This window comes from Pleurodeles waltl, chromosome 12 (assembly GCF_031143425.1).
Source record: "Pleurodeles waltl isolate 20211129_DDA chromosome 12, aPleWal1.hap1.20221129, whole genome shotgun sequence".
Lineage (NCBI taxonomy): Eukaryota > Metazoa > Chordata > Amphibia > Caudata > Salamandridae > Pleurodeles > Pleurodeles waltl.
The window spans coordinates 665,710,314-665,737,157 of NC_090451.1; the positions used below are offsets into that span (position 1 = coordinate 665,710,314).

Consider the following 26,844-nt stretch of genomic DNA (forward strand, 5'->3'; position numbering starts at 1 on the left):
CCAGTATCTTGCTGCCAGCGCTTAGCTCCCAGTCTCTTGGTCCAGTGGCCAGGTGCAGGATATTGCACTTAGTATCTGGTTATAGCACACAGCTCTGGGGCCTAGGTTTTCGCGGGTGTGACCAACTGTTCCATGATCTAGTGCACAACACCAGGGCCACCTCAAAAGAACAGAGAATAGTTCATAGTATCTCAGGTAAGCCTACCATACCAGTGCAGAGTTTGCAATATTCAAGTCTAACTCATTGCACCGGGGGCTGGCTCTAATACCCGGGCCTAGCTGACAGAACCAATGGAAGGGCCCCATTTTCCAGGGTTTAGCTCCTAGTACCAGAGCTTGGGTCCAATACAAGAACCAATAGCCCCGTTCTGCTCGGTGCATTCCATTTCCAGATCTTAGCTCAGGAGACCAGGGACCAATTTGCAGTATTAGGGCCTGGCTCCCAGGACTAGCAATTCGCCTTCATTACCAGGGACTTGCTCATATAACCTGCATCCTACCTACAGTTCCAGTATCTAACAAGACATACCTCTTATTTCAAGCTTCCGCCTCCCAGCACAAGAGTCAAGGGTTCATTATCAACCATGATGCTTCAGTACCAAAGTACCCTGAAGCAGTGGTGATGGAGTTTGTTAACCCAGCTTCACCACAGACAGGGCCTCTTTCCCGGAAGTCTGAGAAGGAGCAATTTCTGGACAACTCACCCCCACCTGCCTTGAGTAACTGCCCCAAGAGCTTCAGGAGGAGCGCTTCCACACCAACCCACCACTTCCTGACCTGGACCAGGGTTGCCTGCCACTCAGAAGAAGTGATGGGTCATTGGCTTAGCCATTCACACCCCTGTCATGGTGTCAATGACAGAAGTCCCAGAAGACATGTCGGTGCCTAATCCTGTCTCGACCCAGTGCCCCTCGAGCCTCTGAGGATGTGTGAGGAAGGGTTTTCCAAGAAATGCCACCTCTTCCATTGGGTAGCCTTTCCATGTGCCTATGTTAAAGCGTGGGTTTTACTCATTCCACCTCTGTACTAGGGGCCTCTAACCTAAGAACTCTGGAAGTCACAAAGGACAGATGGCCCACACTGTCTGTGCTCTATCCTGGAATCGACCTGTTGTCCCATATGTCTGTAAAGGAGTGAAGAACGAGGGCCCCCTTCCCTAGAGTTCCTCTACCATAGATTCTGCTAGGATGAGCCCACTCCTTCCCACTGCAATCTGGTGTTCAATAAAACTTTGCAAAAAGTGATTTCTGGGTAACCAGGCCCTCTTTCCTTCAACTTGGGGCCACAGTCCCACCAGCATCTGAAGAGGCAGAGTTTTGGTTGACCAGGTCACTAGCTTAAAATCCTGGTGAAGAAGCATTTAGGAACAAGTTGCCTGTATGTCAGTGATAAGGGACTGGGGTGAAGATAATGCAGAAAGTCTTTGTTTTTGTTATGGGTCGCAAGAAACCGTGGACTAACTCATGCAAGACAGCAAATATACACCTTGGATTCAGAACAGCTCAAAGTGTTGGAGATGAAGCTGCCTGCTTCAAATCTTTGATGCATCAAACTTTGGTACCAGGATGTCCACCATGCTGAGAACCCCCAGAGGGCTCAATTGTGTGTTCTAGGTCCTGGAAAAGCCCATCGTGCCCCCAGTCTCATATCCACAGTTTTCTTTTTTTTAATTTCACTTCGCACCTGCACCAAAAGTCAAACCATGGTCTTCAGTGGTTGGCTATAGTGAAACCACTAGACGACTAGGAGCGGTAAACTTAAAGGTAAGCTGTTGCGACACACAAATCAATTAAATAAGGATTTAGCAAGGAAAGTAAAGGAGGCCGAGTTGTGAAAGTGATACCCAAAAGTGACACACAAAACAAGGAAATCTTTAAATATATGTAGATTTATCAAGGGAGTTAAACGAGGGCGAGTTGAGAAAGTAAAAACGTGCACTGGGCTTTAGCACCCACTGCAGAGATGTGAGGGTAGCCCACACGTGTGGTTCAAATTCCTGCTAGGTCAACCCGTCTTTTCCCCATCCAAGGTGGATACCGCTGATTTAGGTATTAATAACGCTTGCCAGGGAAGTGTCGAGAAATGCACGGGTGTATTCACGTCGAGGAGTTTGGGGTCGTCGCCCAGGAGGGAGACCCAAGGCAGGCCGGCGATGGGTTTCACGGATGCAGATCATCGCAGGGGTATACATGTCGCTCTCGGTGTCTCGTTAAATCGCTGACTCTGCAGGTCTCTGTCTGTCCCTGGAATAACTCCGCGGTGCCAGCCGGGCGAGCATGGCCGATCCTGCCAGGCAACCAGAGCTGCTCGATTGAAAGAAGTCCCCAGACTTCTGGGGTCGAAAGATGTACTCAAGAAGGTCTTTGTGTTTGCCTCAATTTTCAACTTTTTGGAATTCCGTGGCAAAGCACGAGCAAATGTTTCCACATAACGGAAATGTCATGCTGAAGTGTATGTCGATGTAGAGCGATCCCTTTCATCCTCATTCCCCCCCCCCCCCCCCCCCCCCCCCTATTTTTGGTGTTTCCTTTTCCATTCACAAGTAACAGCTTGTATCCATCCATGCTCGTCTTTATTTATTTAGAGTAACTATTGAGGCGTTTTGGGGTATGAAACTATTTACACAGTCATTTATACTCGCAAGGATGCTAGTTTGTGGGCGCGATCTACCTTTTGCTGGAATCTCCAGCCGAGAATCTCCCAAAATGAGCTGATTTGCTCCCTAGAAAATTCCTTCACCGTGGGTGAGTTTTTTTTTTTTGCGTGAGCAAATCCATTTTCAAACGTAAAATGTGACATTGTGTGGCTCAGTTCTGTAAGATATGAACTTGGACGCTTAAAACTTGCTGTTGTGAACCGAGCCAGCAGAGGCCCATGTATAAAACTCATTGTGAAATTATTGTGGCGCGTCAACCTTGGGGGTCATTTGAATAATGTCCGTCACTGTCTTATCTGCAAATCAAAAAGCAGCGTTTGCAGACTCCAGAATTTTCACGCAGAAATGAGCAAGTGAAAAAAGTTCTTCAGTTACAATTGTGATAGAGCACACCACAAATTGCACACACTTTTGCAGCTTTGAAATGAATCGGTAGATTTACCTACGCTTCGCCCCACCGCAGAGTCGTGCAAAGTGACTCAAAGCGGCACAGTCTTGATATTGTATTAACTTATCAATGTAAAACTTTTTTTTTTTTGCCTGCCAAGTTGCCATTTTTATAGCGCCAATATTGTCGAGGAGGCGTTCCATGGGGGGTCTCTGGCCGTCCCCACGCTGCCGCCAAGGAATATGGAGGCAAAGTCAGACCAGAGAACATTTTCAGATCTAGCATGGCATCAAAAAATGATGCCAACTCGAGGCTGGTGAAAAGTCGGTGAAATTTTTTTAGTTTCTTGTGATAATTCAAATACGGCATGTGTGCTGCACTGGATGGCATAGGGACAGATTTTAAGTGGAAGGGTATCCTCTCAGTACAACATATGCTGGACAACACAAAGAGACACACACAGACATCCCCCTACCCACCTTAATCAGCTCCATTACAGGGTAAGAGAAGCCACACTCCATATTAGTAACTAGGGCTCTGCGCTGCTCTCTTGTGCTATAATTGTTTGTTTTTTATTTTTCAATAAATTTGCTCCAAAGTGTTATAACCAAGTTCAGCGGTCTTAATGTTATCGATCTCTGAAAGATGAACGGTCAAGGCAACCACGGCAGGGTTTAAGTTTATGCTTTCTACAGCTGGTGCTTTAACCCACTCATCTATCGTTTTCCTCTAAAATGCCTGGTTTCAGTGGATGCAAACGAGAATGGTCAACTCGGGTGTTCTAGAAGGGGGTGGACCATCAAAAGGGAGCCAGTCTGTTTTTTTTTTTTCTTCTTTTTTTTATCGTATGTTAATGTATATCGTGTGCCTGGTTAGTTGCATGAAGGGGCTTGGGAAACATGAGGTGCAATACGGATTTAGGCGTACCTAATAAAGTACATATATGGATGCACTCATTTAAATACATGTGTACATGCACGAAGAAATACAAGAGATGAATGTACATCTACACAGCGCTATAAGCTCGTTGCTACTCATGGAATCAAGGAGATGTTGCCCACAGGTGTCACAAATGCCCGTTTTTCAGGCAGTGTGATCTGTGGGTGTCCCTATAGGCCCAGGGCCTGAAATGAAGGCCGGCCTGTACTAGACATGTGTGGAAGGAGATAAGGGCGCCGCCCTGCTCAGAGGCTACAGCAGCTGGTGGCACCACCCAGGCCATGCTCATTGCTGGCATTTAAAATTCATGCATGTCAATAGACCGATCAGACGCGAGACTTCCTATTTTTCTAGCCAAACATGGTTTTATTTCAGCTATCTGTCGTCTGAAGTTGCCCCTCTTTCAGTATAAGTCAATGGGGGAAATATTTTCTTCCAAATAATATTTAAACATTTCCCACTATACTCTTCCAAACCGCTGGCATGTATGAAAATGCCACACAGCTCCACTGAGGAAAATGTGTGCGGGCCTGCCACTACTCTTTGTGGTGGCAGTAGTGGGGGCTCGACGGACTAATCCCCCCACATCTCTGTCCAGATCTGCAGCTTAACCTAAGATTACAATACAAATGCCTAGACACAGCTCTGCTAATGAGCCTCAAGCCTTGTTATGGCCCAGCTGTCGCCAGACAATTATGTGAGCAACACTAGAAAGGGATTTTGTCTCCACCCACATGTCAGGAGCCACCAGTACATGGTTGTGATTGGGAAGAAGGCGTGTGCTTTCACAAAAACAAGTGCTTGATGTGAATTCCCCCCCCCCCCTTTCACCAGTTATCTGAGTCGTGGCTCGTTATTCCGCTTGCAGGGCCCATACACAGCTCCACCCTTGTTATTCAGTCCGGACCTAAAGCATCCAATGCCAATGTACCTGAATCCTGACTCACCATACCCATGCACAGCAAGGACAATGCAAGGTGAAACTCACCTCTAGTACACTTCAGTCCTAACCTGCTAGTTGTCAGCATGTTACCAAGCCCATCCCTACTTATTGAAAGATTGAATGATTGGGTCAGCCATGCATGGGTCTAACGTTAGACCTGCTGGTTACACAGTAATCCATGTAGCAGTTCCTCAGCCACACAAGCTTCCCCACTGGCAGATAGCTCCCACTTTGTGGGCGTTTTCCTTGTGTTTAGGTCTATCTCAGGCAATGGGATGTCTCCAACATGAGCCTTGACCTGGGTCTTGGCTTGTGTCGTGTAGTTACATGTCTCTAATATGATCCTTCCCTTGTCTCTAGGCCTGTCTCCTGGAGTGTGATGTCTCCATTGTGTCCCTTTCGTTGTGTTTAGATATGCCTCATTTTAGCAATGCCCAGCTAGCACACTTCGGTATTCCTTTATTTAAATATCTAAGCTCACTTTACATTGGCTCATAACTTTGCCCCCAGTTCACGTTGTAATCTGTCACAATGCCATCTGTATTTGTTCTAACATGACACACTATACCTATTTCACAACATCTCAGTTATCACACTTTTGCAGTTTTCACTAATGCCCCAGCCAGCAGACGTTGCTGTACTCCAGGAAGCTCCTCGTATACATACTTCACAAACTTTTAAATTCTCTTTGTAGCACAACATACAGCTCTTGCTTGGTTCTGGATAGTTGGGCTATGGCTCAGTGAGTAAAATAACTTCACTGCCGTCAGTGTTTCTGTGGTATTTACCCAACCCTGTAGTCTACTGCTAGGTCTGCTCACAAAGGAGAAGGCATCAGCACTGGCAAGACACAGGCTTTGTGGGAGAAATATTGTTGACAGCTGGAAGACAGTAGGGGCAGAGATATTCTGCGTGTCATTCTCTAATTCAAACTCTCAAGATGCTATGCTAAACAGCAGCCACTTGATGGCTCTAGCCCTTGACTCAAGTGGGCACTTCAGTGAAAAGTTTACAGCTCCCTTTAAGAAATGGTCACCCACCATTAAAGTTTATCCGGCTTTGATGCCTCAGACCCTGGGATCCTGAAACGTATTTCTTTCAGGTAGTCACAGAACAAACACATATTGGGATAGTAGTTGGAAAGAAGAGAACCAATCAGGACAGCCACTTCACCCTCCTATTTAAAAGTAATTAAATGCATAGCCTATTTCTACATTCAGATCTCTAACCTTACAAATAAAGAAAGTTCTATTTAAAAATGGGTTCCTGTAGATAATAAAACAGTGACAATACAATAGGTGAATCCATACCTGGTTTAATAATATATGCGAATGCTGAATTGTGGGTGTGGGGGGGAGTGGAGCCTGAACTACAACCCCCCAGTGACACTAGCAGCGGGAGGAGGGCTGCATTGCCAGAGACTTGCCAGGAGGTGCACATAGTGTATGTTCTGCTCCCGCAGCGCGGGACGTGAACGCTGAACGGGGGGGGGAACCTGAACTACAACCCCCAGTGACACTTGCAGGGGGAGGAGGGCTGCATCGCCAGAGACTAGCCCGGAGGTGCATACAGTGCACGGTCTGCTCACGCAGCAGGACGCACCTGGGTGAAGTACGGGCCGAGAGCGCACCCATCTGTGCCCGTCCGCGTCCGGATGTGGCTGGGATGGACCCTTTCTCATAGTTTTGTATTTGATTTATTTTGGGTTTTGAGTTTTTAGATATGTAGTTGTTGTTGACTCCTCATCCTAGTCAGAGCAATGGGCAAAAGGAAGGTGAGTGCTTTTGGCAGCTCTAAAGATAGCATCATTTCTCACTACGGCCATGACTGCATTAAATACCGAAATTGAATTGGTTGGAGAGAGACTGGCTGTAGCAAGGAAGTTTCTTGCCCCCACCTTCCCAGCCCCTGTCAAAGAATGGCAATCACTAAACCTTGGAAGGGGTGGAGGGCGGGGCCCACTAGGTTGTACTGTTAAAGAAAGGGATGGGTGCATGATGATAAGCCACCAAAATGGCTGTGTTCTACAAGGGGAATTCAATATCTCAACCAGTGGAGATGGTAATCAGGCCACTAATGACACCAGTGTGTACCCCTGTAAGATATTGTCTCTCCACCTACTAAGCGGAAGAAGTACGCTCCCCGGAACCCAGGTAAGACCTGGATGAAAGGCTCTAAAGCAAATGGGCCAGAGGTTACCCCTCAGTCACAAAAGACCCAGGCTGCCGGGTAGAGACAGATGGATGATCCAACAGGAACCGGAGATTCTGAGGGTAACTGTTTGGACAAAGTCTTTGTAGAGGCTATTTTAGAAAAATAACTTAAACCTCTGGTGGATATATTGAACAGTATTGACTCCTCCTTAACATATCTTGTGGACTCCGCAAAACATAAATAATCACCCATCCAGAATGTGGAGGTGGACATGTAGTCCTGCTCCTTAGGCCCACAAGTAAAACACCCTGTGACGGTACAAAAAAAGAGCAGATCAATCTATAAGGTTTATGCAGTCAATAACTACTCCCATGGATCAACCAGTTAACAATGTTGAGATTCCTCCAAAGCCCATAACTGTACCCTCAGGGAATTATGGGAGGAGTAGGGCTTTTGGGAGGGAAGGTGTTAGACCTGGCAGCTTTTTGGCGTGTCTCCCCTGTCTTTTTGCCTTCTGACCTCCTGGTTTTGGACTCTGTTTTTGCTGGTTTATTGTCTCTGCACACTTTACCACTGCTAATCAGTGCTAAAGTGCAAGCGCTCCCCATGTAAATTGTACTGTGGATTGGTTTATCCATAATTGGTATATTTGATTTACTAACAAGTCCCTAGTAAAGTGCACTAGAGGTGCCCAGGGCCTGTGAATCAAATGCTACTAGTGGGCCTGCAGCACTGGTTGTGCCACCCACATTAGTAGCCCTGTAAACATGACTCAGACCTGCCATTGCAGTGTCTGTGTGTGCAGTTTAAAACTGCCAATTTGACTTGGCAAGTGGATCCACTTGCCAGGCCTCAACCTTCCCTTTTACTACATGTAAGGCACCCCTAAGTTAGGCCCTAGGTAGCCCCAGGGGCAGGGTGCTGTGCATGTTTAAGGTAGGACATATACTAGTGTGTTTTATATGTCCTAACTGTGAAATACTGCCAAATTCGGTTTTCACTGTGCAAGGCCTATCTGTCTCATAGGTTAACATGGGGGCTGCCTTTAAATATCCTTAAAGCGCAGATTCCCTTTGAGAGTACATAAAAATGTGGAGTTTAGGGTCTCCGAACTCACAATTTAAAAATACATTTTTTAGTGAAGTTGGTTTTTAAATTGTCTGTTTGAAAATACCACTTTTAGAAAGTAGCTATTTTCTTGCTTATACCATTCTGTGACTCTGCCTATTTGTGGACTGTCTGTCTGGATCAGTTTGACAGTTGGGCTGTTTTGCACCTCTCTAGACAGTGACAAAAAAGGGGTGGGGATGTAGCCTGCATATCCTAATGAGCCATCTGAGCTACAGAGGAGGGAGGAGTGGTCATTCACACCTAAAAGGACTGTGCCTGCCCTAACACAATGCAGTCTCCAACCCCCTGGTGTGCGTCTAGGGCCTGGCCTGGACAAGGAAGGATCTTGCAAACTGGATGTAAGAAGAAGACCCAAAACCCCAGACTTTTAGAATCTTTCTGGAATCAGGAGGAACCTCTGCCTGGGAGAAGAGCTGAAGAAGGAGTACTGTCCCTTTGCTGTGTTGCTTTCCTGGACTGGCCTGCAGTTGCTTCTTATGCCTGAAAAAGAGTGCAAAGGGAGAACTGTGCTGTGTGTCCTGCTTGAGAAAATTCTCCAAGGGCTTGGAGTAGAGCTTGCCTCCTGTTAGAAGTCTCAGGGACACCAAAAACTTCAGTTTCCTTGACCTGCAGCACTGAGAACTGTGTGTTTTGTGCTGTTCAAGAGGAGAAACCACTGCGACGCCGCCAACGACGCCGCTGGCCTGTACCTGCCGACGCCACATCGAGCCACATTGCCCTGCTTCACACCGCAACCCTGGTCTCACCGACGCTGTCACCGAATGACTTCACCAAGCCGCTGCTCGCAACTCGACCTGTGGGCCCGCACTCCGGTATGACCTGCTTACACCGCAGCCTGGGCATCCCCGACGCCGCCGCTCATGCTGACACCGGCGCCGCTGCCTGCACCGTGGCCTGTGGACACCTCTCGTGAGGTACACAAAGCACTGTCGCATCCCGCACAGCAGCCCCAGTCCACCGACACCAGCACACTGTGTCGTAACCAGGCATCCTGCCGCACCGTGGCCTGTGGACACAGCTCGTGAGGGTCACGAAGCACCATCCTGCACCGCTGGCTTGGGCCTACCGATGACAACGCTTCAGCAATGACGACAACGCTGCCTGTACCGTGACTTGTGGACACCGCACATCGCACACCGCACACCTCGCATTCACACTGCAGCCCTGGTCTCACCGACGCCACTGGATGCCGTCACTGAGCCGCTGCCTGCACCGTGACCTGTGGGCACCGCATGTCGCATCGTCCCGCTTCGCACCGCAGCCCCGAAGCCATCCACGCCGGCGCACCTGACTTCATCAGCCTGGAGTTCGATCTGCAACGCGTTTGACCTCAAGGGCCCGACGACTCCGGAACCGACACCGCAACGTCAGTGACGCCGCACTCCGGAGCCCACCATGAGAATCACAACGCCCTGCAAATCCAAGGTACTGTTTGCGGGTCTTCCCGACACCGTAGCTGTCTCGCAACGCCGCAGCTGGCCTGAACTGTTGGTTTTGTTGATCACAACGCCATGATAGCCCCAGGTGGAGCTATCAACTTCAAGGAACTGTAGTTTTTAGTAAATCTTGCAGAATTCATATTTTTCTTACTGTATGTTGGATTTTTATCGTATTTGGTCTTGTTTTAAATAGATAAATATTGGCTATTTTTCTAAAACTGGTGTGGTGTCCTTTTGTAGTGTTTTCACTTATTACTGTGTGTTATGTGCAAATGCTTTACACATTTCTTCTCAGATAAGCCTGACTACTCATGCCAAGCTACCAAGGGGGTGAGCAGGGGTTATCTGAGCGGGTATCTCCCTTATCCGGACTAGAGTGAGGGTCCCTACTTGGACAGGGTGCAAACCGACTGCCAACTAGAGACCCCATTTCTAACAGAAGGGTTAAAGGTCTGAACGCGATAGCTTTCCACAGGGAAGGCACACGCAAGTCTCGCATTTACTGCCGCAGTGCACCCCCTATATTATTGTTTTAAAAAATGTACCTGGATTATTTAACTGTATTGAGCATAAGTATCAACTGAAAAACAAAGTGATTTTCTAGTTAAAACATTCACTGGGGGGAGCAAATACGGAGTGTTTCTGTAACAGTGTTATTGAAGGGAAGAGGGTACAATGGGTTGGATGCAGTAGGAAAAAACTCCCTGGTGATTGTGTGGTGGTAAATTTTAAAAAAAACCCTACCAGGTAGCATGGATACTGGATCAGCGTGGGACCCTGCAGGATAGTGATGTCAATATCCTGGTGGTCCCATTGGGATATTTCTATCAGCCCTCTCAACCCAAGCATAGTCGATTAGGGGAAAACTCTACATTTTCAATATCCACTCAGAATCGCTATGGGCCCTTGTGCTCCATTTTGGAGGAAGTAGATTGACCAGGGGAGAGAAATGGGTTTTTGACTCCGGCCCATTTGGCAGCCCTGAGACAAATGCCCTTCACTGAGATGGTGGGGCCTAAAAGTAGTCTTTCGCACAAAGGTGATGTGACTGATGATTTGGAGGGAAAAGTTATGGAGAGAAAAAGGGTAACTTACTCCCCGGGAAACCGGAGTGTGCGAGTTCTGATCCACGTGGGCCAAACTCTGTGACACAATATTTGGAGGGTGGAGAGTCCTCCCAGCATCCCTGGCAGATGTTATTCTGGAATGTGGCTGGTATTGGGGAGAAATATCATGATAATAAATGGCTTGCCCGGATAAAGCAAAAGCTGGTAGTTTGCCTCCACGAAATGTGGGCGAACAGAGATATCTTTTTCAATGTATTTCAATCAGTTACAACCCTGGCTACACTTACATCTGCGGGGCGAAGTAGTGGGGGTTTGCTGACCTTGATTAATATCTCCTCAGGAGGTAGATTGTCAGATATCGAACTGACTCCCCTTACTACCAACTACTAATTTGATCGGTGAAGGATAGCCTGTTATTGTTATTAGTCAAGATCTATCACAATAACTTTGTGAGATCTAATGTTGAGATCATATATGCCGTAGACAAGGCTATTGAGGAGATGGTAGATTCTATAGATAAGGACTTCAAAATTGTGTGGGATGGGGATTTTAATGTCTCCCTCTGTCCTATAGGGGATGATAAGATCTGTGGATTAGCTTGTGAGAATGGTGGCAATTGCTTTCACTTGACTCATAACCCCTGTGGTTATAAGTTAAATAACTTGATGAGGATCTATGATTTAGCATTGGCACATTATATCTCAATGAATTACACTTCCCCTAATGTTACTTTTACAGGAAGGGGCCGTGGGCCAGTTATTGTTCATATCACGATGTCAAGGTCATGGTTGTACAAATTGGGTGCATTTCAGGTAACCCCCAGTGGCTTTATTGATCATAATCCACTGGCCATAACACTTTATAATGGCTTTAAGAAAAAAAGTTTTCAGAAAATGTGAGGTTCCATCAAACACAATAGGAATAAAGGTGTGCTGTACAAATGGCGTCAGGTGGATACAAAGGTTCTCTTATCTTCCGTAGTGGGTAATAATTTTACCAACTTCGAAGTCTGTTTAAATACAGAAGTACCTCCAGCCAAGGTCTTGGGTGTTTTCGAGGATATCTGTGCGTCAGTAAGAGCGCATCTAACCCTCCCAATTCACTCTGATAAAGTCAAATCAGTAAAGTGGTTTGACAAAATATGCACACATGCCCATGCTAACCTCATACGGGCAATAAATGCTATCCCGAGGAATCAGACAGACGGTATAAGCTGTAGAGCACAATATAAGAAGGCAGTTGCACTAAGGGAAGGAGGTGATTAGAGAAGAGGCGTGGGAGCAACTAGTAGATGCCTCAGCTGCAAATGATGGGTCTCAGTTTTGGAAAGTAGTTAATACTCCTTTCTTCATCCCGATACAAATAAGGGAGTTGAGGCTAGCTGTATCACTCACTTCACAAAGATGTGTGCATGTAATGTGGAACAGTGTGATAACACTGCTGTAATTGTCTCGATAACCCCATTACTGAGGAACTGGACATACAGTTGAGTGAGGTGATGTCGGCAATTAATGGCTCATCCTCTAATAAAGCCCTGGGACCAGATGGTATCCCAGCTAATATCTTTAAAAATAATTTAGAGCTGTGGGCCCCAATTTTGGTTAATGTTTTTAGAGCTGTCCTAAGCTCTGCCACTCCTCCAACATGGTCCAAAGCTATAATTGTTCTAATCTTTAAAAATAGGAATCGGAATGACCCTATGTGCTATTGCCCAATCTCCTTGATTGATGCCACCGCAAAAATATTTGGGAGGGTCCTTTTGGATCACTTGGAAGAGTGGGCTTTTGATAACTATCATTTCAGAGTCCCAGTATGGTTTCCGGAATGCAGTGGGGACAGTTGATCAATGTCTGTGTCTTCATCTGCTTAGAGAAATGTATGTGGGGGGCTAAACAAGGTTGTTTATATTTGGCAGTTATGGACCTGTCGGCGGCATTGGATAATGTTGTGAGAAGCAAATTACAGGCAATACTGATCAACAAAGGGGCAAACCCAAAGATCGTATCTCTGCTGGCCCAACTTCCCAGTAACGTGGAATCTAAGATTAGATTTGGACAACAGGGAGAATGTACCAGCTCCTTTAAGGTTGGTAAAGGGGTAAGACAAGGATGTGTCTTAGTCCCCTTTTTGTTCACATTTTACATAAATGGCCATGAAGAAGCCCTGATATATGAAAAAGCAGATCCCCCCCCCTAAGATTGCTGGTAGACCTCAACCGGTCTTAATGTATACCGATGATTGTGACCTTATCACCAGAAACGGGAGGGGCCCTCAAAAAGTGTATGGAGTTTATGACTGCTTTAGGTTTAACTACTAACAAAGCAAAATTGTACACTATGTTTTGTGGCCGCCCGGAGAGTAGAGTGCCCCAGTTCTACATTTCAGGCTCCTGTCTGAATTGTGTGAATACATTCACATATTTGGGGATCCCCTATGATAGTGAGGGTAAATGGAACCATCTCAGACAGATTAAGAACATACAATACAGTCAGGTGGTTGTAGCGCTGCATAAATTTACTTAAAAACTTGGCTGTGGTCCATTAAAGCCTATTACTACCATCTATAAGGCAAGGCTGACATCAATTGTGAGCTATGGTGCCGGGGTGTGGGGTTATATGGATGAACCTGCGTTGCAAATCAGTAAAAATGAATTCTTGAGAAGTTTACTCTCTTCCCTCCAGTGTACCTGCTATTATTACACATGAAGAATTGGGATTTGCGTTTATTGAGGGTTTGATTAAGTTGGCCCCTTTGTTCCTTTGGATGTCTGTTGGTACTAGACCCGAAGCAACCCTTACCCAGTCATTTCTCACGGACTGTATGAGACTGGATGGAGTAGAGAGGTGCACATGGCTTATGTATGTTAAAAATAGCCTGGGTAGTCTTAACAGAATAAATCTATTCCTTAACCCTAGGTTTATAACCAAACAGGACGTTATAGTGCTTAAAAATGAATTTAATGAAAAAACTATGGATGATAGATGGAGGTGCGAGCTGGGGAAAGGCATGGTGGCAGTCTGTCTTCCCCCCAATGCACCACGCCAAAGATTGAACCCTATTTGTTCCACACCATTATAGATTTTATTTGATGAGGTTTTGTTTGGGGCTAGCTCACTTCTTGGTGGCTTATCCACCTAAGGCATATTATCCAAAGGATCTAATACTCTGCCCAGGCGATGGACGTTCAGAGCACTCACAACTGCATATGTTTCTATTTCATAAACATTATGAAGAACAGAGAAGGGCTTTTTTAATTCCAACACTTGGGCTTTTAAACATCAGGATGTGTAAGGAAGCAATTTTTACCTGCAGTTACTGCAATTTGGTACTGTGTGTACGGTTGTTTACCGTTTTATTGTTGCAGTGAAAAAAGTAAGGAAAAAGGGGATCTAATTTTGTAAATTTGGGCATTTCCGCTGGCTGTGTGCACACTGTCCTATAATATTTGTTACTCAAATTTTATATTGTGACTTTTAGAACAGATGTAGGAAGAATTTTTAATGGTTTTCAAATGCTTTTAAATGTTAGTATGCATTTAAATTTAAAAAAAATCTTATGTCTTCTGTATGTTTCTTTTATGGATATCTTAAAAGATCTGAATAAAGATTATGACTGAGTACAATATATTAAGAGATGGTTTGAGGTGGAACCTATCTCGTGTACCAACACATTTCTCAAGAGAGGTTCGTGGACATTTTCAGGTCTTCATCCGATAAAGCAGATAGCAATGCTGAATGATGTCAAGCAACAAGATGAATATGTCCACCAATTTTATCTCAGATATTGAATTAAAGATTGATGCTTTTATAAATATAATTATTTCAGTGTTGCTGACCTGGCATGGAGCCATGATTGCTGAAGTCTGCTGTATCACATCAGCACACCTTTTCATGGTTAAAAACGTATATAGGCCATTCCCATGAGTCGTCGGAGTGTGCTTTCTTTTAATCAGATTTCAGCATATAGTGGTTTACCTCTGGTTCAATTTAAATATGAGAGGGCCATAACAGACTTGCCACAACATAAAAATATAATGTTGTATATTGAATTAAAGCATTGGCTATAATATCAACATTTAATTTAAACACAAAAAATGTAAAGTTGAGATTCACACAATTCAAGTTCCACTCTGCGTATTGTGGATTAAATGTTAAAGAATAAGTTGTTTGCTTGTTTTATTTTTTGTAGAGCAAGAAACATGTCAAAAATAATACTCTTCAAGACTCATATTATTAAAGAAAATGCAATTGACAAATCAGGAAAAATGTGAAAACTAGAGTCCCTAGAAATGAATATGAAACAACACATCTTTGTACAATTTAGAACTAAGTTTAAAACTTCCAACTCTGCTTCTCAAGAGTTGCGGAATGATTGATAAGCTAGCAGAATAAAAAGAGGCATATGAACGGCACTCAGAAAAGCCAAGTAGGAATAAAGTACATCACAGAATAAAGTGGCTTGAAGACTAACTGGTCAGCAGTCAACAGAAGGCAAGGCTGACAAATGATATAAACCTCCCCAAAAACATTTAGTATTTGTAAATCAGGCACGTGGAGCACAGAGGAGCTTGAGTCGGCTGATCTCATAGAGAAGGAGAAGCTGATATCCACGGTTCCTGTATCCCGTAATCAGGATAGCTCAGTAATAATATTTAGCCCATTTGTACAGCTATAAAAGTTCACTTGCCAACTTGCTTTGAAGACCTCTTTGACTTTTCTAGATGATATCATGTTTGCTTTGTCCAACTTTTCGATAGTGTTTCTCTAAATATGCATTTCTTCCTTACCCTGACTATATGAGCAGTGCTGGACTTTTTTTGTGTCATCTTGCCTGTACATCAATGACATAAATTCTGTTACTTTCACAATTGACTGCTGAGAATTGTCTTATATCAGCAGTATTGCTTCTGTGCCCGAAACAAAACCAACCATTGCAGTAATTTGCAACAGTGTCAAAGCTTTATTGTTATTGCAAATAAAATGTAAGGGCAACGTGCTCAAGAATGCAGAAAGTGGGTGGATGAGAACTACTCACGAGCCAATGGTTTTGCCTACACCCATGGGCTTTGTCAAATTGATGTTAATGTAAAAGTAAGATGGCATGTTGAGAATGTTTGGTGTTAATAGTTAGCATAAAGTTGAATTCCTACGTTTGGGCTGTTTTGTTGGAGCTGGTAATCCCCATATTTGTCATTTTATAGTTGGAAACCAGTCTCTGTCAGTAGGTCTTTAATAGATTGGTACTTATGTTGTGTACATTTTTTATACCAAACAAATTTCTATTGACTGACGTGTTCCTTCCCAAGAACTGGTACATATGTGGTCACAGCCAAGCAGTGAGTTATTCTTCACGTCTTAAACATGACAGTAGTTTCTCCTTGTGCAAAAAAGTGTTCTAGCTTATATCACCATGCACTTTAGAAAATCCTGATAATTGCTTTTTGCATAAAAGTACAATTTCTTGAAGCACTCATCCTTTGTTGGAACAAATTCCTATAATTCTTAAAACATAACAAATAGGTTATTATTCCTTAGACTTTACAGGTGGTGGCTTATGAAAATAAATTGTTAAATATTATTGGTTGGCTTTAAGTGTAGAATTTAGATTGTTTTATGTATGTCTCATGATACATAGCACAAGGAAACGTATATTATTAAGGCTATTGTCAGTTATGGATATGAGATCAGATTTCCACCCAAAATGCAGTTATTAAAGTCAGGTAAGGTTGCCAAGTGCTCCTTCTAATAAAAAAGAAAACAACTATATAACATCATATTCTTAAAAGATGTCTGTAGCAGTTAGAGTGTGCAAAACGTAGTTCCTCCAAATGCATAAACATAAACAAATTAGTCAGGTCAGAGGCAAACTGTGCACCAATAGCAGTATTTGGGAGCAAAAATACTGTTTCGAACAATGGCATTTTTAGCTTCAGAAGGTTTTGCATATCTACAATAAATGAGCAGTTTTATACTGAATGACCAGCACACTATTGTACAGAATGAATTAGCAAAAATACAATTATTGTGCCTCCATTTAAAAATGCAAACCAGATTTTTACTTGGATATAGCCAAACAGTCTTTCACAGTTGTTATATATTCCATCAAATGGGTTTTTGTTCAATATTAATATATGGTTGTATATTTCCACTCCCCTTGGGTTCTAGTGACATTTGCAATGATGTCATCAGAACCTGTCAATGGCAATGTTTGACCATGTTGCATAGTTATCCGATACGTATCCTCTCTGTCTGTATACATGTGAATGTATATATTGCACAGTGGCGGTTGCTACTGTGTAGATATACATAAGTCGGAATTTCTATTGGAAGGGCGTTTTTTTTTGTTTTTTTTTTATATCTTTGACTTCGTTTGACAAATGTTCATGAAACCTTTCAAAGGAATGTCCACTTTATTCTTTGTGGGGTTTTTCAGTGACTTGCTAAGGGCTTTTTTATGTAACTAAAATCTGACTACCTTACTTCATATAACTCCACTGTAATTTTGTTTTTTTCAGTGAAATATATATATTTTAGGATTGTCATTCAGTTTAAGCTTGTGCAGTACAATGTCTCTTACAAGACTCATTTCTTGTGAACATAGCAGGTGCATTGCCTGTGTTTAGTCCTTCATATACCTGTTTTCATGTTCCTAGGCCTATCTCTTCGCTGGTGCACCAGAGAGAGGGTGCCTCTACACCACCGCAGACATGTCTTACCAAAAGGAGCTGGAGAAGTATCGGGACATCGACGAGGATGAAATCCTCAAAGCCATGTCTCCAGAAGATCTCGCCCAGCTAGACCTAGAGCTGCAAGAGATGGACCCCGAGGTATGTTTCCCGATCTGTCTTTCTCAGTTATCTACAGTCTCCCTTTGTGAAAATCTGTCAGAAGGGAGCTTGCACTGCCTTTGCTTGCTCTGTGCCTATGTTCTACATTTTTATGCATATACGTTTCTATATAGCACCACTTTATCTGTAAATTGGATATTAATACAGATTACAACAATAAGGTGAGAATTAAACAAGAGATGAACCACTATCCATACATCATCTTGGTTTATGTTTGAGCTCAATAGGGTAGAATTGGGCAGGAGGCATAAGAGATAGGGACCAGGGCAGTAAACTAGCATTATTGCTAATGCTGTACAGTGCTGTACCTGTTCTTTGTGAATGTATAAAGCATGCACTACTTTTGCCAGGGCTCTACCTGTTCTTTCTATGACTAAAGTTTGCACTGCTGTTGCCTAGACTGTACCTCTTTACTTTTTGTGAATGAAGCTTGCACACCCTGCTGTTGTGTCTGGTGATGCAGGTTTTCTCTAAGATTAAAGCTGCCACTGCCATTACCCTGTGGGAATGAAGCTTATATTGTTGTTGCTTATGCTGAACATGCATTCACATGCTTGTAAAAAGAATGTGCCTCTCCATTGATGAATAGCAATGAAACTTGCTTAACCACTGCTAAGGATTGTGCTCATCTCTATACACTTAGAGAACATGTATGCAAGCTTCATTACAATGAGAGAACATATTCAGTAGTAACAGCGGCCTTCACACATGTACATGTAAATGGCACCTCTGTTGTTAGTGCTGAATGTGTTCTCTCTCCTCTTAATGTAGCTTGCACACCTGCTGTCCAGGGTAGTACCTCTTCTTTGCTTAGGCATGAAGTATACAGTGCTGGTGGTAATGCTGTGTCTGTTCTCTCTCTGTGATTGAACTTTGGTTTGAGACTGCTAGGAGGAGCCGAGCCGTCTCCCTGTGTATGCATACAGCACACACTGCAGTTCTTCTAGTTGTGCCTGTCCTCTCTGTGAATGGAGCTCCACTGCTGTTTTCAGGTATCACCTACCAGACAGTGTTTTGCTGTCGCTAGGCAAAGGGCTTTTTAGACCTTAACATAAATGTACCATAGGCTTAGAACCTGCTCATTTAAAAAATATTTTTGGCTTTACAGTCACTCTCTTTTGATTGCTTCTTATTCATTTTTTTGCCTCGGTCGTCTCGTGTTTGGCCCTTTCCTTGTTCATAGACTCTACCATCTTTTTGATTGGCTGTCTTGTATCGTACAACTGTTCGTATTTAGGGAACAACTTTTTTGTTTTTTTGTTAAGCACTCTGAGAGTGCATCATCCACCTACACGGGAAGTGGCATCACTGAATTTCCCATCATACACCTTGACAGGAAGTGACATTACTGGTTTTCCTGCCAAACCCATCTTTAAAAGAAGAAGCCAGGCAAAAGGACTTTATTTCCCATCACCCATCAGCACAGGAAGTGGCATCACTGGATCTCCCATCATCCACATACACAGTAAGTGACATTACTGAATTTCCTATCATACCTCTGGATAGGAAGTGACATAACTGGTTTTTCAACCAAAACCGTTTTTAACAGAAGAAGCCAAGAAAGAGGACTTCATTTCCCATCACCCATCAGCACAGGAAATGTCATCACAGCACCCTGCACTCTCCCCCCCACTCCCAGGATCTAATTAATGGCAGCTGCAACATGGACACGCAGCAGATTCGGCCTGGGGGTGTGCCAAACAAGCCTATCTACTCTCCTCCTACCCCAGTGCCAGGAACTCAGTCCAGTCACCACCCAGCGATACTCAGCAGCACTCCTTATGACACTATACCCAGGACGACATTACCCTAACTGCTGCCATGTTGCACCTCACACCACGTTAGGAGCTTTCACCTGCACCCGCTGCTGGTTCTCCAGCAGCCACACAACCACACCCCGTATGCAAATACTAACACACCTTCTACACCCTCTCCCAACACTCACGCCAAACAAGCACCAACAACGCCTTCACCCCCAGCCTACACCACGTGCCACAGCAAACATCAACACCCACGCGCATCATGCTTCTCAGCACACAGTCACTCTGCAAACACACAAAACCCGAAAATTGGGACTTGCTGAGTAGTGACACACCTGACATTCTCTTTATCACAAAGATCTGGCTCAACCCCTCATGGCTCCTCACATCGCCATGGCAATCCCAGCAGGCTACAAGATTGTCTTACAGGACCAACCCCACAAGCCAGGAAGAGGACTCGCTATCATCTACAAGGAATCTATCTAATGCACAACACCTACTGATAACATCACCCCATTTGTTGAATACCAGCGCTTTAAGCTGCAAATCTCAGAAAACTTCACACCTAAACTGAACCCTCACCTACCGACCACCCGGACCATGAGCCACCTTTACCAACCTCATCACCAACTTCGGCACTTCGCTCACCATCCACTCCAGAGCCTACATTCTACTTGGTGACCTCAACTTTTACCTGGAAGACTGACACGACCCCTGCTCCACAGCACTCCTTGAAAGCTTGAGCAATATCAGACTCACCCAGCTTCTCCCAAGACCAGCACACGAGCATGACACACACTAGACCCCCTCTGTACCACAAGTAACAGCATCAAATACAGTTCCACCACACTGCTCATAGAGACTAACCACTTCATCATCCACTTTCAGATAAACACACCTCAAGTCAACACCCCACCAGGTTCAGCATTTCAAGTTGCAGCTGGGGCAAAATCACAGAATCAGACTGGCTGAGAGCCCTCAGCACTGACCTGCCTAGCCCCACAGACAACCTTGACAAGAACATCAAGAATTTCAACTGGATTAAGAACTGCACGGATGCCCTTGCACCCATCAAACCCAACAAGCATAGTAGACCATACAAGCAGGCCTGCTGGTACACTCAGGACCTCAGAAACACCAAACGTCATTGTAAAGAGGTAGAAAAGTCATGGAGAGCTAAGCACAACACCACCAACAGAACTATCTTCAAGGCTGCACTCAGATGCTAACACCTAGCAAATAAGAGGCACCAAGAAAAAAGCACCAGTGGACTTCATTGAAGGAATCTCCGACAGCTGCAAGGAGATCTTCTCGGTAGTCAAGGATTTCACCTCTCCCTCAGCCATTGTCACCAACATTACTGACTTCCTCAGCAACTTTGTGACAACCTAACCAACTTCTTCCACAGCAAAATCGCAAAAAATCTACAGTAACTTTGTGTTCGATGGCATCTGTCGCTGTAGATACACATGTTGTGCATAGCCCGCCATCTGGTGTTGGGTCGGAGTGTTACAAGTTGTTTTTCTTCGAAGAAGTCTTTCGAGTCACGGGACCGAGGGACTCCTCCTCTTTGTCTCCATTGCGCATGGGCGTCGACTCCATCTTCGATTGTTTTCTTTCCGCCATCGGGTTCGGACGTGTTCCTTTCGCACCGGGTTTCGGAACGGAAAGTTAGCTCAAAATCGGAAAATTACGTCGGTATTGTTGCGTTCGGGATCGGGTTAGATAGCATCGACATCGCATCGATACGATAACATCTCCGTTGCCCTTCGGGGTAGTTTTCGATCCCCCGTCGGGGCCTGGTCGGCCCGACCGCGTGTGACATCGACGCTGATGGAACGGACCCCGTTCCGTTTCTGTTCTAAATGCCACAACAAATACCCATATACAGACCAACATTCGGTCTGTAACCTGTGCCTGTCGCCCGAGCACAGGGAAGAAACTTGTGAGGCCTGTCGTGCGTTCCGGTCCCGAAAAACGCTCCGTGACCGCCGAGCCAGAAGACTGCAAATGGCGTCCACGCCGACAGGACACCGAGATTTCGAGGAACAAGAAGAAGTAGAAGCCTTCTCGATCCATGAATCGGACTCGGACGAATTCGACGACCATGAAACAGTGAGTAAGACGTCGAAGATAGCACATAAGAAAACTGACAAGGCCCAGGGGACGCCACTGCCATCAGGCCATGGCTCAACCCATAAACTCGGTGACCGACCATCGGCACCGAAGAAGGCCGAAATAGTGCCGAGATCGTCCGACTCGGGTCGAGACACAGGCACCCAGCCATCTCGGGACCGAGATAGTGCTGCCGGCAAAGATCGACGCCGAGATAGCGGAGCTGAAGCTGCTCGACGCAGAGACAGCGGCACCGAGGAGGATCGACGCCGAGAGGGGTCGACTCCGAAAAAGAGGAAAGTCGCCTCAGAGCCGAAAAAGAGCGTGGACATGGTTTCGGTGCCAAAACGACCCGCAACCGAGCCAACTACCGGTTCCTATTCAGAGGAACAATCACTGTCCTCTCAAATGCGAAAGCATAGATTCGAAGAGGAATTACAATCCACCGAGGTGGACCACACTCAAAAAAGGATTTTTATACAGAGTGGAACAGGGAAAATAAGCACCCTTCCCCCTATTAGGAGGAAGAGGAGACTGGAATTCCAACAAGAACAAACACCACAAACAAAACTGGTGAAGAAGGTAACTCCGCCACCCTCTCCTCCACCTGTGGCTCCCATTTCACCGGCACAGACTCCGTCACATTCACCGGCTCACACCACCTTAAGCCAAGGTGACCAGGACCAAGATGCTTGGGACTTATACGACGCCCCAGTGTCGGACACCAGTCCTGAGGCGTATCCTACAAAGCCCTCACCACCAGAAGACAGCACAGCATATTCGCAAGTGGTGGCTAGAGCAGCAGAGTTCCACAACGTGTCTCTACACTCGGAGCCTGTCGAAGATGACTTCCTCTTCAACACCCTCTTCCACACATAGCACCTACCAAAGCCTGCCTATGCTCCCAGGAATGCTAAGGCACGCAAAGGACATATTCAAAGAGCCTGTCAAAAGTAGGGCAATAACACCGAGGGTGGAAAAAAAATATAAAGCACCTCCCACAGACCCAGCTTTCATCACCTCACAACTGCCACCAGATTCGGTTGTGGTAGGGGCGGCTCGCAAGAGAGCAAACTCCCACACATCGGGCGATGCACCACCCCCAGATAAGGAGAGCCGAAAGTTCGATGCAGCCGGTAAAAGGGTCGCAGTACAGGCTGCAAACCAGTTGCGCATCGCAAACTCTCAAGCGCTCCTAGCGCGATATGACAGAGCCCACTGGGATGAGATGCAACACCTCATTGAGCATCTACCCACAGCACTACAAAAGAGGGCGAAACAAGTGGTTGAGGAGGGCCAAAACATCTCCAATAACCAGATACGCTCCTCTATGGACGCAGCGGACACAGCAGCAAGAACGGTTAACACAGCAGTAACCATCCGAAGGCACGCGTGGCTATGAACATCTGGTTTTAAACCAGAGATACAGCAGGCGGTGCTCAATATGCCATTCAATGAGCAACAATTGTTCGGACCTGAAGTGGACACGGCAATTGAGAAGCTAAAAAAGGACACTGACACTGCAAAAGCCATGGGCGCGCTCTACTCCCCGCAGAGCAGAGGCACTTTCAACACCTTCCGCAAGACAACCTTTAGAGGGGGGTTTCGGGGTCAATCCACACAACCCAGTACCTCACAGTCAACACCGTCCACCTACCAGGGACAGTACCAAAGGGGAGGCTTTCGGGGCCAATACAGAGGGGGACAATTCCCTAGAAGCAGGGGGAAATTTCAAGGCCCCAAAACACCTACAAACAAACAGTGACTCACACGTCACTCATCCCCTCCACACAACACCAGTGGGGGGAAGAATAAGTCAGTATTACCAAGAGTGGGAGAACATAACAACAGACACTTGGGTCTTAGCAATTATCCAACATGGTTATTGCATAGAATTTCTACAAATCCCTCCAAACATACCACCAAAAACACAAAATATATCAAAACAACATTCGGACCTCCTAGAAATAGAAGTTCAAGCATTACTGCAAAAGAACGCAATAGAACTGGTACCAGATACACAAACAAATACAGGGGTTTACTCACTGTACTTTCTAATACCAAAGAAGGACAAAACACTGAGACCAATCCTAGACCTCAGAACACTAAACACATACATCAAATCAGAACACTTTCACATGGTCACGCTACAGGAAGTGTTACCATTGCTAAAGCAACAAGATTACATGACATCCTTAGATCTCAAAGACGCGTATTTCCACATACCAATACATCCGTCGCACAGGAAATACCTAAGGTTCGTAGTCAAAGGAATACATTACCAATTCAAAGTATTGCCGTTCGGTTTAACAACTACACCAAGAGTCTTCACAAAGTGCCTAGCAGTAGTGGCTGCACACATCAGAAGGCAGCAAATACACGTATTCCCGTATCTAGACGACTGGCTAATCAAGACCGACTCACTGACAAGGTGCTCACACCACACAGATCAGGTCATTCAAACCCTCTACAAACTCGGTTTCACCATCAACTATGCGAAATCACACATTCTGCCGTGCAAGGTACAACAATACCTAGGAGCGACAATAGATACAACAAGGGGAATAGCCACTCCAAGTCCACAAAGGGTTCAAAATTTCCAAAAGATTATACAACGCATGTATCCAACACAAAGAATACAGGCGAAGATGATGTTACAACTCCTAGGCATGATGTCCTCATGCATAGCCATTGTCCCAAACGCAAGGTTGCACATGCGGCCCTTACAACAGTGCCTAGCATCACAATGGTCACAAGCACAGGGTCAGCTTCTAGATCTGGTGTTGATAGACCGCCTAACATACCTCTCGCTTCTATGGTGGAACAATATAAATTTAAACAAAGGGCGGCCTTTCCAAGACCCAGTGCCACAATACGTGATGATAACAGATGCTTCCATGACAGGGTGGGGAGCACACCTCAATCAACACAGCATACAAGGACAATGGGACGTACATCAAAGAAAGCTGCATATAAATCACCTCGAACTACTAGCAGTTTTCCAAGCATTAAAAGCATTTCAACCAATCATAACTCACAAATACATTCTTGTCAAAACGGACAACATGACAACAATGTATTATCTAAACAAACAGGGGGGGACACACTCGACACAGCTGTGCCTTCTGGCACAAAAAATATGGCAATGGGCAATTCACAACCACATTCGCCTAATAGCACAGTTTATTCCAGGGATCCAGAATCAACTTGCAGACAATCTCTCTCGAGATCACCAACAGGTCCACGAGTGGGAAATTCACCCCCAAATTCTAAACACTTACTTCAAACGTTGGGGAACACCTCAAATAGACTTATTTGCAACAAAGGAGAACGCAAAATGCCAAAACTTCGCATTCAGATACCCACACAGGCAGTCTCAAGGCAATGCCCTATGGATGAACTGGTCAGGGATATTTGCGTACGCTTTTCCCCCTCTCCCTCTCCTTCCATATCTAGTAAACAAATTGAGTCAAAACAAACTCAAACTCATACTGATAGCACCAACATGGGCAAGCAACCATGGTACACAACACTGCTAGACCTATCAGTAGTACCCCACGTCAAGTTGCCCAACAGGCCAGATCTGTTAACACAACACAAACAACAGATCAGGCATCCAAACCCAGCATCGCTGAATCTAGCAATCTGGCTCCTGAAATCCTAGAATTCGGACACTTAAACCTCACACAAGAATGTATGGAAGTCATAAAGCAAGCTAGAAGACCATCCACTAGACACTGCTATGCAAGCAAATGGAAAAGGTTTGTTTGCTACTGCCATCATAATCAAATTCAACCATTACACGCATCTCCAAAAGATGTAGTGGGTTACTTACTACACTTACAAAAATCGAACCTGGCCTTCTCTTCCATTAAAATATACCTAGCAGCAATATCTGCATACCTGCAGATTACCCATTCAACTTCACTATTTAGGATACCTGTCATTAAAGCGTTTATGGAAGGCCTCAAAAGAATTATACCACCAAGGACACCACCCGTTCCTTCATGGAACCTCAACATCGTCTTAACAAGACTCATGGGTCCACCCTTTGAACCTATGCACTCTTGCGAAATACAATTCCTAACCTGGAAAGTTGCATTTCTCATCGCCATCACATCTCTAAGAAGAGTAAGTGAAATTCAGGCGTTTACAATACAAGAACCTTTTATCCAACTACACAAAAATAAAGTAGTCCTAAGGACCAATCCTAAATTTTTGCCAAAGGTTATTTCACCGTTCCACCTAAATCAAACGGTAGAGCTACCAGTGTTCTTCCCACAGCCAGATTCCATAGCTGAAAGGGCACTACATACATTAGACGTCAAAAGAGCACTAATGTACTACATCGACAGAACTAAACACATCAGAAAAACTAAACAACTGTTTATTGCATTTCAAAAACCTCACGCAGGAAACCCAATATCGAAACGGGGTATAGCCAGATGGATAGTTAAGTGCATCCAAATCTGCTACCTTAAAGCAAAAAGACAACTGCCCATTACACCAAGGGCACACTCAACCAGAAAGAAAGGCGCTACCATGGCCTTCCTAGGGAATATTCCAATGCACGAAATATGTAAGGCAGCCACATGGTCTACGCCTCACACATTTACCAAGCACTACTGTGTAGACGTGCTATCAGCACAACAAGCCACAGTAGGTCAAGCCGTACTAAGAACCTTATTTCAGACTACTTCCACTCCTACAGGCTGAGCCACCGCTTTTGGGGAGATAACTGCTTACTAGTCTATGCACAACATGTGTATCTACAGCGACAGATGCCATCGAACTGAAAATGTCACTTACCCAGTGTACATCTGTTCGTGGCATCAGTCGCTGAAGATTCACATGTGCCCACCCACCTCCCCGGGAGCCTGTAGCCGTTTGGAAGTTAGCTTCAACTTTTACATTTGTAAATATATTAAATCTTAAATAGGTACATACTTATTCACTCCATTGCATGGGCACTATTACTAACAAACAACTCCTACCTCACCCTCTGCGGGGAAAACAATCGAAGATGGAGTCGACGCCCATGCGCAATGGAGACAAAGAGGAGGAGTCCCTCGGTCCCGTGACTCGAAAGACTTCTTCGAAGAAAAACAACTTGTAACACTCCGACCCAACACCAGATGGCGGGCTATGCACAACATGTGAATCTTCAGCGACTTATGCCACGAACAGATGTACACTGGGTAAGTGACATTTTCAACACCAACCTAACCCCAGAAAACTCATTGCCAACCTACCCACCACCAACCAAAATGGCCACCTGACTTAATGGACAACCCTCACCAGAAACGACATAGTAACAGTCATGTGGACCATACACTCAGGGACCCGAGCTGACTCCTGCCTCCATGACATCTACAACCTGTGGAACATCACCAGTCAAAACCATC

General features: G+C 45.0%; 1 protein-coding gene across 3 annotated transcripts in view; it reads left to right on the forward strand.

Annotated features, from left to right (window-relative positions):
• The window catches only part of TMOD4 (tropomodulin 4), a 109,694-nt gene that overhangs the window by 12,954 nt on the left and 69,896 nt on the right, over positions 1-26,844 (forward strand). For all 3 annotated transcript variants that reach the window (XM_069218480.1, XM_069218482.1, XM_069218481.1), the window contains exon 2: positions 17,370-17,543. In XM_069218480.1, coding sequence (XP_069074581.1) covers positions 17,370-17,543 — 174 coding nt within the window. The remainder of the gene's footprint in view (positions 1-17,369; positions 17,544-26,844) is intronic.